Source organism: Loxodonta africana, chromosome 1, assembly GCF_030014295.1.
Source record: "Loxodonta africana isolate mLoxAfr1 chromosome 1, mLoxAfr1.hap2, whole genome shotgun sequence".
NCBI classification, from domain to species: domain Eukaryota; kingdom Metazoa; phylum Chordata; class Mammalia; order Proboscidea; family Elephantidae; genus Loxodonta; species Loxodonta africana.
Window position 1 is genome coordinate 221,845,794 of NC_087342.1, and position 13,655 is coordinate 221,859,448.

At 40.0% G+C, this 13,655-nt stretch overlaps 1 protein-coding gene across 12 annotated transcripts in view; it reads right to left on the reverse strand.

Annotated features, from left to right (window-relative positions):
- The window catches only part of SYNE1 (spectrin repeat containing nuclear envelope protein 1), a 556,892-nt gene that overhangs the window by 127,901 nt on the left and 415,336 nt on the right, over positions 1-13,655 (reverse strand). For all 12 annotated transcript variants that reach the window (XR_010323142.1, XM_064292282.1, XM_064292277.1 and 9 more), the window contains 4 exons: positions 12,477-12,608; positions 12,138-12,293; positions 11,335-11,544; positions 5,197-5,298 (listed from right to left, as the gene is read on the reverse strand). Coding sequence is in view for 11 of the 12 variants with exons in the window: in XM_064292282.1 (XP_064148352.1) it covers positions 5,197-5,298; positions 11,335-11,544; positions 12,138-12,293; positions 12,477-12,608 (600 nt within the window). In the remaining variant the exon portion in view is untranslated. The remainder of the gene's footprint in view (positions 1-5,196; positions 5,299-11,334; positions 11,545-12,137; positions 12,294-12,476; positions 12,609-13,655) is intronic.

The following is a 13,655-nucleotide window of genomic DNA, read 5'->3' on the forward strand; positions in this document are numbered from 1 at the left end:
AGCACACTTGAGTGAAAATCAAAGTTGTCAAGCCTCATTCATACGCAAAATTTCTACTCAGTTTTTAGTCCTTCAGCCTTAAACACGAGTAGATAACAAAGTATTTTCATATATCTGAGAAAAGCTTGTAATGGAAAGATACAGACCAAAATAAGGAAAGAAATAAAAGCAACTTGGAGGGAAACATTCTACAGGAAAAATAAAACAAACAAAAATTATTATGAATATACTCAGATTACAAAACATAATGCACTCATTTAAAAAAAAAGGAACAAAAAAAAAACAGGACACTATAATAAATGATCAATTAAAAGAATTGATAAGAGATTTGGGAAATTAAACACATTACAGCAGAAATGAAAAACTCAGCAGAAGGATTTGAAGCTGAAATTGAGGAAATCTTCCAGAAAGGTGAGCAAAAAGACAAAAAAGGAAATGTTTCTTGATAAGAAAATTAGAGGACAGGACCAGAATACCCAACATCTGACTAAAAGGAGCTCCAGGAAAGGAGACATAAAATGGAGGGATAAAAAGTACTAAATAAATCATGAAAAAGTTTCCCAGAAAGGAAAGATGTGAATCACCAAATTGAAAGGGCCCAGTGAGCTCCCAGTCCAATAGATAAAAATGGACACTCCCCAAAGCCTATCATTATGAAATTTCAGAATGCTAGGGGCCATTGGGAATTCAAATGATTACAGATTCCTCAAGCCAGCACTGGAAGCTAGAAAACAATGGAGCAGAGGTCTCAAAAGTCTGAAAGAAACTGATTTCCAACTAAGAATTCTATTCAGAGCCAAGCTAGCAATAAAGTGTAGCATAATCCAAAAAAACCAAACCAAACCCTTGGCCGTCGATTCGATTCCAACTCATAACGACCCTATAGGACAGAGTAGAACTGCCCCACAGAGTTTCCAAGGAGCACCTGGTGGATTTGAACTACTGACCTTTTGGTTAGCAGCCATAGATAGCTGTTAACCGCTACGCCACCGGGGTGTAGAACAGTACAAGGAAAGTTTTAGACATGCTAGATCTCCAAAAAAAAAAATTACCTATCATACATCTTTTTTTAGTAAGAATATGCTCTAGCAAAATAAGGATGCAATCCAATAAAGTCATGGGACCCAGGAAAGAGAAGATCCAACACAGGGAGAAGCAAATGAAATCCTCAGGATGGTGGTGATGAGAGATTCCAGGAAGATAACCATACACCAGGTATAAGGGGCAAGAGTCCAGTCTAGACTGGAATGGCAAAACTCAAAAGATGAGTATACTGAGGAGAGCCATCATCATGCCTTCTATTGTTGTTATTAGTCGCCATCGAGTCGATTCTGACTTATGGTGGCTCATGTGTACTGAGTAGAACTGTTCCATAGGGCTTTTTCAAGGCTGTGACCTTCAGAAGCAAATTGCCAGGCTTGTCTTCTGAGGTGCTTCTGGATAAGTTTGAACTGTCAACTTTTCATCTAGTAGTCAAGCACTTAACCATTTGCACCACCCAGGAATCCATGCCTTCTGCTATTGTTGCATTTTTAACCCAAGAAAAGTACTGGATTGTGATTATTCATCACTATAACAAGGGGGTAATGCAAGAAGGAAGAAAACAAGAGACCCAGGAAACAAGGAATTCTACTCAGGAGAAAAGCAAAAGTTATCCCTAGAGTGGTGGTACAAGAAAGTTTCAAGATGATAACAGTTAGCAACTGCTGGACTTAGAAAGAGAAGATTTATAAGACAATAACTGAAGCTGGGAGATTACCTGATGTGATGTGACACCATGGAAAAGCATATGAGGGAACTTTTGGATGGTGCAAGAAGAATTCGAAATAGGTACAAAAAAATTAAGCAACACACGCACACACACACACACTTTAAGAAAAATAAAAAGTAAGGAAAGAAAAGATCATAGTACCCTACAGTGCACAGCATTACATAGGCATGAGAATGTAAGCATCAAATATTAATTTAACCAAAAATACTACACAATTATATTGGGAGGATGTTGTTGTGGTTAGGTGCCATCAAGTAGGTTCTAACTCATAGCGAACCTATTTACCACAGAATGAAACACTGCCCAGTCCTGCGTCGTGCTCACAATCGTTGTTACGCTTGAGTCCATTGTTGGAGTCACTGTGTCAATCCATCTTGTTGAGGGTCTTCGTCTTTTCCACTGACCCTGTACCTTACCAAGCATGATGTCCTTCTCCAGGGACTGATTTCTCCTGCCCAAAGTATGTAAGACACAGTCTCACCATTCTTGCTTCTAAGGAGCATTCTTGTTGTACTTCTTCCAAGACAGATTTGTTCCTTCTTTTGGCAGTCCATGGGATATGCAATATTCTTCGCCAACACCACAATTCAAAGGCATCAATTCTTCTTCGGTCTTCCTTATTCATTGTCCAGCTTTCACATGCATATGATGTGACTGAAAACACCATGGCAGGGGTCAGGCACACCTTAGTCTTCAAGGTGACATCTTTACCTTCCAACATTTTAAAGAGGTCCTTAGCAGCAGATATGCCCAAAGCAATGCGTCTTTTGATTTCTTGACTGCTTCTTCCATGGATGTAATTGTGGGTCCAAGTACAATGAAATCCTTGACAACTTCAATCTTTTCTGTTTATCTTGATGTTGCTTATTGGTTCAGTTGTGAGGATTTTTGTTTTCTTTATGTCGAGGTGTAATCCATAGTGAAGGCTGTGGTCTTTGATCTTCATCAGTAAGTCTCCTTCACTTTCAGCAACTAAGGTTGTGTCATCTGCATAACGCAGGTTGTTAATGAGTCTTCCTCCAATCCTGATGCTCTGTTCTTCTTCATATAGTCCAGCTTCTCAGATTATTTGCTTAGCATAGAGATTGAATAGGTATGGCGAGAGGATACAACCCTGACGCACACCTTTCCTGACTTTAAACCATGCAGTATCCCCTTGTTCTATCTGAACAACTGCCACTTGATCTATGTACAGGTTCCACATGAGCATAATTAAGTGTTCTGGAATTTCCATTCTTCACAATGTTATCCATAATTTGTTATGATCCACACAGCCAAATGCCTCTGCATAGTCAATAAAACACAGGTAAATGTCCTTCTGGTATTCTCTGCTTTCAGCCAGGATCCAGCTTGGGAGGATGGGAGAGGCAAAACAGAGGATGGCAGTGTAAGAAAATTAAGCCCCTTTACCATAATGGAAAATCAATAAGGCAGGTCTAGAATGGATGGAATTGAAGGTATATTCTATACGTATTATTTAGAAATCTAGAGACCATCAATGGTGTTGGGGAAAATAGCTGAAATTCAAAAGGGAAGGGGGCTGGCATGAGTGGGAAGGAAGAGGGCAGGAAGCAACTTAATTACAGATCTTTTAGTACTATTTGACTTTTTAAACTTCAAGGAATTATTATTTTTTAAAACTTTGGCGAAATGAGGGATCCCTTTAAAAAACAAATGCATTTATGGTCAAGAAATACACATTCACTTAAAATTTAGTTGAAAAAAGAAAAGGAACACTGAGCAGAGAATTATCAAGGCAATGTCAACTGGCAGTTAAGTTTGGAGTCCATTAAAACAAGTAAAAGAGACAGGGGAGGAGGAGAGAGGAAGGAAGGAAGGAAGGAGGGAAGGCAGGAAGGTGGGAAGGAGGGAAGGAAAGGAGGGAGGGAGGGAGGGAGGGAGGCAGGGAGGGAGGCAGGGAGGGAGGGAGGAAGGAAGGAAGAAAAGGAGGGAGGGAGGAAGAAAGGAAGGCAGGGAGGGAGCGAGAAAGAAAGGAAGGAAGGAAGGCAGGGAGGGAGGGAGAAAGGAGGCAGGTAGGCAGGGAGGGAGGGAGGGAGGAAGGAAGAAAGGAAGGAGGGAAGGAAGGAAGAAAGGAAAGAAGGAAGGAGGGAAGGAAGGAAGAAAGGAAAGAAGGAAGGAGGGAAGGAAGGAAGAAAGGAAAGAAGGAAGGACGGAATGAGGGAAGGAAGAAAGGAAAGAAGGAAGGAAGGAAAGGAAGGAAGCAAGGAAGGAGGGAGGGAGGGAGGGATGAGAGGAAGGAAGGGAGGGAGGGTAGGTGAAGGTGCACAGTCTGAGTAAGGGCACTGGAAGGGAAGAGATCTGGGTATCAGTGTGATTAGACAGGTAGGAGTTGCAGGAATCGCTGCTCTGCAGAATAAAAAGGATGTCAAGGTCTGATGGGGGAGAGGGTGGAATTAGCACATTCGTTACTTGGAAACTCTGGTGGCATAGTGGTTAAGAGCTAGGCGTTGCTAACCAAATGTTCAGCAGTTCAAATCCACCAGGCGTTCTTTGGAAACTCTATGAGGCAGTTCTACTCTGTCCTGCAGGGTCACTAAGAGTCGGAACAGACTCGACGGAAGAAATAATCTAAACGTTTATTTCTTTATGTGTGGTATTTAGTTATAAAGGCCAATAATAAGTAAAATTGCTATTTGTGGTTACTATATCCTTTTTTTTTTTTTTTATATCCTGTAGTGCACATTAGAAATCCAAGGCAAGACATCACTATTGCTGTTCTAATGCTTTTGGGAGTCAGGTAGGTTATACACCAAAGGAAGTCCAAACTCCGCAGCTCTGCCACCTGTCACACCTTTACTCAATGTACTGCTCTTCCATAACCTTCATTCACTGTAAATTCAGTTAAGTAGGATTACCGTTTTTTTTTTTTCTTTCTTTCTTTTCTGCATTAAGTGCCCTGGATTTTCTCACATTTATACCTTTGTTCTTGCTATCGTCTTCGTCTTTTCTTGGCTACTCTTCCTCCCAATCTCTTTGTGTCCAAATGTCCCCATCCAGTTCAAATTTCTCTCTGCAAAGTCTCCCCTAATCCTGCCCCCCACCCCCAGGCCATTTACCCTCTTCTGAATGTCCGTAGTGCTTGACTCTCATTCCCCCAGGCAGTCTGACTTTCTGTCATATGCCACTGAAGTTCGTGGCTAATCTCATTGTCCAGTGGCAAACGCCTTTAGGCCAGCAACAGTAACTGACACCCTCTCCTGTCTCACGTAACTCAGTGCCTTGAAAGGCGGTGATAGAGTCAACATAACCCGCCAGTTACCCAAACCCGGCACGTAAAACCAGAACATACCACACACAAACAAAAACCTGTCTAGTATGCAATAAATATTTGAAACTTCATAGCAAATCTGTTCTATTGTAGGCATTTGCTCTTTGCATTTCCAAGAAAAAGCAGCTGTAAATACCTCTATTTGTTCTGCTACAGGCTGTTCAAACACATTTGCCAGTTTCTGTAGAACGATGTATTTGTTGTCAGCCAGTGATGTAAACAGCACCTTCAGATCATTCTGGGGACGGAAGCAAGAGACAGGCTTAACATGTGTAACAGGAAATTCAAAGTGGTTGTAAATACCACGCAGGTTCTTAGAAATGACAGTGTAGGTGTTTAATTTCCAGAAGAAACAATACTGTTGTATGGGAAGTAACAATTTACTTAAGCACTGAAATTTACTTCTAAACAAGTTGTTAAATAAAGTTTTTTCCACCTAAATGGGAATGGGAGCAGGATCTGGCTGCCTGCTTCCATGGAGACTGCCACCTTGGAAATCTTATAGGGTAGTCCTATGGAAACCCTGGTGGCCTAGTGGTTAAGTGCTACGGCTGCTAACCAAAAGTCGGCAGTTCGAAACTACCAGGTGCTCCTTGGAACTCTATAAGGCAGTTCTCCTCTGTCGTATGGGGTCACCATGAGTCAGAATTAACTCAACTGCAATGGGAGTGAGAAAATGGGAGAATAGGAAAGGAGTGGTAGAATAGAAATAAAAAGCAATACTGTCACTCTAATCTTCTTGCTATGTCTGAATTAAATGTGCATATTCAAACATTTCAGCAGAAATATTATGCTGATGACTCTTTTCTAGTAAAATACACACACACACAACAACAACAACCTATAGGAATTATCCTGATTTGGGAAAAAATATAATTTTTAAGAGTAATGCGATTCTTTTTTTATGCCTCCCCTCTGTGCTCCCCTCTCTCCCTTCATTCTTCTATTTTCAAGGAATCTGAACACGGTTATAAAACGCCATCCATGCATTTATAAAATAAATATTACATATATGAAGGGACGCCACCAAAAGGTCTTAGCTAAGCCTATTATTCATAAATACGAATGGCCAAATATACTTAGTTGAGTTAGATTTGTACAAAAAGTAAATAACTATCAGAATTTTGAAATTCAATTTAAAAGGGAATAACAAACCGAAAAAAAAATTTTTTTTTTAAATGAACTGGAAGAAAATTTGAATTTTAAAGCTTGTATTTTTCTTATGAAATATCAGGAAATGAGCTCTATTTCTTCAATACATGCACGTACCGAAGTGCTAAAGTTTTGTCTCATGAAGAAAGAACAGGACAACCACACCAAGAAGACTTTAAGGATGACTGGAAGCACTGTAACATAAAATGCAAGACTACAAAGCACAACAGAGGGAATTATGCAGCCCAAAATAATGAAAATATAGCCCTGAACATGAGAATTGGGAGTAGCCTATGGTCCTAAGAGGCGATATTTGTCACTCACCCCAACCCAAACTAATCTGTAAGCCTAGTGGCAGACTAAATAAGAAATTGTAATGACAGCACTGGAAAAACAATGCCAGAAATAACAGTTTGATATAGGAATTATGATAATGTTAATATTATTGGCCTGTGTTCAGGTGATGTCATGAAGGCCATTAGAATAGATGTGGTACTTTCACCTGTTTTTATGTACATTCACAGATGGTTCCCATTCATTAGTTCACCTAAGCCAAGGGAGTAGATAATTACAAGTAACACAGCATGGCTTAGAAATGAAAAACGTGTGTGTGTATTTCCTGTGTATTATCTTTATATTTTAATAGCATACTTTCTCTCTTAATTATATTCTACTCAAGATAACAGAACATTGACTTCGCATTTCTTAAAACCAAACAACCAAGCCCACTGACATCCTGGGGATTCACACTCATTATTGGGAGAGGCTGGTCAAGAAGACATTAGAGCAGAGAATTATGATTGATTTAAAAAGTACTAAATAGAAAAATTTAAAAGGTGCTAAATTTTTTAAAATAATCCCACAGATGTTGATATTTTCTTAAACATAAAAACACCGAGGCTTCCGCATTTTAATTACTATACCCGTGATACAGCAGGCTACTGTGGGTATCTACATATTACACAGTGAAGCCTGGTGGCACAGTCGGTAAGCGCTTGGCTGCTAACAGAAATGCTGGTAGTTCAAATCCACCAGAAGATCCATGGAGAAAAAAACCTGTCGATCTGCTCCCATAGAAAGCTCACAGCCGAGGAACCCTATGGGGCAATCTTAGTCTGTCACATAGGGTCCCTATGACTCGGAATTGACTCAATAGCACACAACAACAACAACATATATTGCACACAAACCAGAGACATGGCGAATTTTTCCATCGTGGTCACTAGAATTACGGGGTAGTGCATACAAGGACAGGATTCTAGCTGTTTGAGGAAGAGATCTGTAGAGTTCCCTGTTTTAAAGTCAGTTTTACTGCCTTATTTGTTTATTAAAGAATGATTTCATTTTCCATTTTTTAAAATCACTTAGAATACTCAATTACATGTCCAGGAAATTTGTTTGGGATTAAGTCTATGGATGGAAAAATTTTAAATATAGAACTGTTGTTGTTGTTAGGCGCCCTGGAGTTGATTCTGATCCATAGCGGCCTCATGCTATTTATCCCACGGCTAATTCTTTTCAGAGGTTGGCCACCAGGTCCTCCTTCCTAGTCTGTCTCAGTCCGGAAGCTCAGCTGAAACCTGTCCACCATGGGTGACCCTGCCGGTATCTGAACACTGGTGGCATAGCTTCCAGCATCACAGCAACAATCAAGCCCCCACAGTACGACAAACTGACAGACGCGTGGGGAAATACAGACTAGCTAATAACTGACTTGCTTGTGACTCTATACAGATAATATCCATCTACATAGCATCTTTGCATTCTTCTGGGTAGTCTTTGGAGTATAGACCAACGTCAGGAGTCTGGCAAAAGCTACGGCTCACTGGGTACATGGAAAATGAAGTCATTCAATTCCAAAAGCACCAAGAGCACACCAGGCGTTTGGTACAAAGTAAAAGAGAATCGTTTGTGGCCTGACCTTTAATTACACTAACATTGGAACTCTTTCTCGCAATTAAATTGGAACACAACCATTTTGAAATGTTAATTCTTTTCGTGAGCTGGCCACCAAGTAGAAAGTTGTTGGCAGAAGAAAACAACAGAACATAATTTAAAAAGAATTTCCTGATGACATGCTCTTCTTTACTTTCCCTACAATAGAGTGCCAGAGTATTCCTGCTCGGTTTCTATTTTACTGCGACTGGTTATAATTACCAGTGATGTTTGAAAGACACTTAACACAGCCAATGCAATTCAAACAAGGGAAATATGCCACTGAGTGATACACACATTTATATTTGTAATATAATGTATTTAACCCACCTCATTCATGGCTGATGGAGTGGAATGATGTTTTAACTCCACACGTTATTTTATGCAAGAGGAATTTTAAAGTAATGAGACAAGTTTCCATAAGTCCTACGACAGTCTCGCTGACGTTAGACTTACTGAGTGTACGTGCACATGCATTTGGACCTTGCATCAAAACAAAATTGTCAAATAATCATGGCAGGCTTATCTGACTCCAAGTGGGATGCTTTTTCTTCTCCATGTACTAAACAACTTGACAGGTGTCATGGATTGACTTCTGTCCCACACAAGTGTGTGTATCAATTTGGCTGGGCTGTGATTCCCGGTATTGTGTGATTTTCCTACATGTTGTAAATCCTGCCTCTTTTTTTTTTTTTATGATGTTAATGAGGGAGGATGGGTGGCAGTAGTGTTAGTGAGGCAGGACTCAACCTATAGGATTGGGTTGTGTCTTGAGGCAATCTCTTGAGATATAAAAGAGAGGAGAAAGTAGAGAGACAGGGGGCCCTCATACCACCAAGAGAACAGAGCAGGGAGCAGAGAGCATCCTTTAGACCTGGGGTCCCTATGCAGAGAAGCTCCTAGTCTGGGGGAAGATTGATGGGAAGGCTGACAGAGAAAGAAAGCCGTCCCCTGGAGCTGACACCCTGAATTTGGACTTTCAGCCTACTAAACTGTGAGAAAATAAATTTCTCTTTTTTAAAGCCATCCATCCACGTGTGGTATTTCTGTTATAGCAGCAGTAGATGACTAAGACAACAGGTATGTATGCAAACATCCAGTTCAGGTCATGCCTCTAAGCCACAGATTTGCATATGCCAGTGTTTACTGAGACTCTACCTTACCATCTTAATTCTACTGCTTATTATTACCCAGTCTTCTGCATCAGTCAGTGGTATGGTGATCAACCCAGTCTCAGCCGTTGGTCCCTGGCACGGTTACCCACCAGCCTCCTCCATCAGGCAGTGCTCCTCAGATGCTCAAGTCAGAATCCCTGGAGTTCTCGGCAGTCCTCTCTCCTTCATTCCCACATCCAAACCATTGACAAATGTTCTCCTATTGATTCTTACTTCAAAATATACCTTGAGCAGATCAACTATTCTCTATCTCCCCTTCCAACACCTTCATAATACAAAATACAAAAATCTTCTTTAAATCAAATCCTGGCTCTAGTTCTTGCTGGCTGAATCATTCTGGAGAAGTGATCTGACCTTTCTGTTGGTTTCAGATCCTGTATCTGTTCTAATGTTATCACTAATGGCAATAACAATAAATACAGAACTTGCTGAGTGCACACCAAAGTACTTCACACATTTTAATTCATTTCATTCCTACAAGTCTCCATGAGCACTCTATGAGGTAATTACCATAAAAAAAAAATTTTTTTTAGGCACCATTTAATAGTCAAGGAAGCCAAGCCTCCAGATATTAAGCAGTTAAGGTTATACAGCAGTGACAAAGTCAGAATTCGAACCCAGGAGGGTTGACTTCAAAGCCCATGTTCTTAATTATGGCTCCCCTTACTTTGCAAAATGAGTTTTAGAAGAGTGCTTAGCTATTAGGGATGTTGTGAGGATTAAATACAATAACACACATGGAAATTCTTTGTGAATAAAAAATATATAAAAATATTTTATTTTGTAGTTTTGAGAATGAAAATGAGTAGGAAGCAGTGGTAATTTGTTCCTCTAGATGAATATCTTGAAAACCCCATAATTCAGGGTTAATGCTACATTTATGTGACTTTTTATAGTACTTTTCTAATATTTAAAATTTTTGCATTAAACTCTTGGCCCTAATTACATGTATCTTTTTTATAAATCTGGTATATGGGTTAAAAAAAAAAGAAGTATTCATCTAAACTTAGGTATTTCTAAAGGATGCTTTTTATTAAGAATGAGAATCGACACTAAAACTTTATCAGTGGCTTCTGCGTTTGCTTCGGTATACAGTCACAGGAGAAGTTTCATAAGCATACAATTGTTTAGTTGGCAACAGAACTTTAATCTGGGGCTAAAAGGCAATGCGTCTGAGGAGTTATGATCAGGAAGTAATGCCACACTTTCTAACACAGGTAAGAGTAATTGGGCCACAGTTAATTTTAAAGGCTCTTGAGTTTGAGGGTCTAGGGTTCCTTCTGTATTACAGCACTTCCCGAAAGCTTCCTTGGTAACACATTTTAAGCTCCACTACTATTAACTGGAATTACAATCGTAAAACCAAAAAAAAAAAAAACCACACACCCATTGCCATCCAGTCGATTCTGACTCATAGCAACCCTAGAGGACAGAACACAACTGCCCCATAGAGTTTCCAAGGAGCACCTGGTGGATTTAAACTGCCAACGTTTTGGTCAGCAGCCGTAGCTCTTAACAGCTGTGCCACCAGGGTTTCCTTATAATTGTAATGTGCCATGAATTTCACTTGGCTTGGTAGGATTTACTGTTTTACTTAGTCCTTAATTTGATCGAGTGATTATCTCAATCCTCCATTTCTACAAAAAAAAGCAAACCCACTGCTGTTGAATCGATTCCAACTCATAGTGACCCTATAGGACAGAGTAGAACTGCCCCACAGAGTTTCCAAAGAGCGCCTGATGGATTTGAACTGTTGACCTCTTGGTTAGCAGCCGTAGCACTTAACCACTACGCCACCAGGGTTTCCCTTCCATTTCTAGGAGCATGAAATTCATCAGTTTTCTACCTCTTTAGTACAATACCCTTTTTTTTTTTTTGTACATTCTTGCTTTCCATTGTACATTTGGGAAAAAAAAAATTGGTCTGCAATGTACGTCTATAAGACAACCTGTTGATTATTATGGAATATATTTGGAGATTGTTTAAAAGTCCCTTGATAATGTCTTACCTACCTGGAAATTTAGTATTTGCTGAAGTCTTTCTTTCATTTGATGACATCGCTGATTTACTACTGAGTCCAGCAACGATAATCTGCCCAAAAGGCAGCCTAATGTGTCTTCAATAACGTCCCGGTTATCACCATTCTCTGGAAATGCTTGGGAAAACAAGTTCTTGTTCCTATCCATTTCTTCAGACATTTCCTTAATATCTTTGGCAAGAGTCTAGGGTTGATATAAGAGAAAGCTTATTTCAGTGTATTTTTTTTTTTAAATAGATCCATACATTTATATGCAAATCCAGGTCACTTCCTCATGGAAGTCCATGGATATCACACTTAGTGCTCAGCAGTAATTACTCCTAAAGCAAGTTGAATCTCTTTCCTATACTTCTATGCATTTAAGGGAAGTTGCTGTTGAAGAGATTTTCTCGGGAACTTTACCTCATTAACTAAAAATAATATACATTTCATCAAAAAGGAGCTTTATCAAGTATAATTTAGGAATTCAGTACATTATTACTACTTTAGCTTGTGTCTCCTATGTGGAGGATTTGTGATATACAACAGTGTTTCTATAAAAAGTCCTCCACTTTTGCTTCTTCCTCCTACAGACACAAGAGAAAGAATAAAATGCAAAATATAAACTCTTTGAGAACTATTTATATTTAGGCAATTCTATTCTGCATTAGGCTGCTTGGAAATACCTCTAATTTGTACTTTATTGCTTTGTTTCAAGCTTTATCTTCTTCTTTATACATAAAATTAATTATCTAGTATCAATGCTATACATTCACAGCCACCAGCTGGCAAACTTACCTCTTGATTGAAGAGGCAAGTTTCTGTTTCTTCTGGTAACAGAGCTGTGGCAACAAATAAACGCTCTTCTACGTCATCCAACCAAGTGGAAGTAGCTGAGACCCCATCATATAACTTCTGTTCCAAGTGAATGCTCTGCCTTTTTGTCCCTCCACCCTGGAAACAAAGGGACAAAGAGTCGGTCATCGTGTGTTGAGGACTCAAAGAAGAACACTGGGATGAGCTAGGGTCCAGTGGCTCTTCTTCTTTTGGGGTAATCACTAGTGTTGGGTCATGCACAGAAATGGGACAATGTCACCGAAAGTAAGATCCGAAAGCAAACCATTAGCACAGCCCTACCTGGGATGAAACCTCCTCGAAGGCCTGGTTCAGTCCATCCAGCAAAGATGTGACGGCAGACTTGTCTTGGGCCTGCCCATCCCCTTTGTATAGTGGTGCGCCAGACAGGAGCCGGTTTGGCCTGCTGTAAAGCTGTAGGCAGATAGGGGCAGCTTATTGAGGAGCATGTGTATCATATCTTAAGTTTCTGATTTGAAAGAGCACATCGGAGTAGATAACGAAAAAATTATCCTTAAGAAAGCCTCTTCTAGAGAAACTTTCCTTCTACATCACACCATCCCCGCTGAATGTGCTGACCAGATTCCGCGGTGATACTTCCACTGATGGACTAAAAACAAAAGTGAAGAGTGGTGGGAAGAGACCTAAAATAGTCTCATAGACTTTCTCTCAATTTGTCATCTTGGTGAATAATCCATCTTAAGTACTAGACCTGGACTGATCTCTTTGCTTTCATTATTCAACTTAAAAAACAAACAAACAAAAGAAGCAAACACACTGCCACTGAGTCAATTTCACTCATAGTGACCCCATAGCGTTTCCAAGGCTGTAAATCTCTATGGAAGCAGACTGCCACACCTTTCTCTCAAGGATTCGCTGGTGGTTCTGAACTGCTAAACTTGGTTAGCAGTCGATCACTGTAACTACTGTGCCACCAGGACTCCTAGTATTCTACTCATCTCCCCTAAAGTCTTCTAGGCTTACATAATGTCTCCCCAACAAGAACCATGACAGCATTTAGCATTCAAACTTTTTGATAACATTTCTAGTTTCAAGGTCAGTCTCCTATACTTTTTCAAAACACACCATCCCCACCTTTCAAGCTGATTATCCGTTGTCCTCTAAACATGCCAGGTGCCTTCCCTCCTGTAGCCGGGCATGTCCACCACTCAGCATCTCTCTAAAATGCACTCCCACAAACTCCTATCTACTCTACTGGCTTTTCACTTTTTTGTCCTTTTAATTCCTGTTTACAGAACGTACCATGGTTGCTTAATTTTTCATAAACGGATGAATTATTCCTTGGATGGATTATAGGTTCTTAGAAGCAGGCATCATGTCTTATCCTGAGGGCGAGTAGAGTGTTCCACATAGAGGCACTAACTACACTGGAAGAGACTACGTGATGAAAAAGCGCTTGAGAGAGAAATGCCCTTTTATCTAATAAGCTTTAGACCAAAT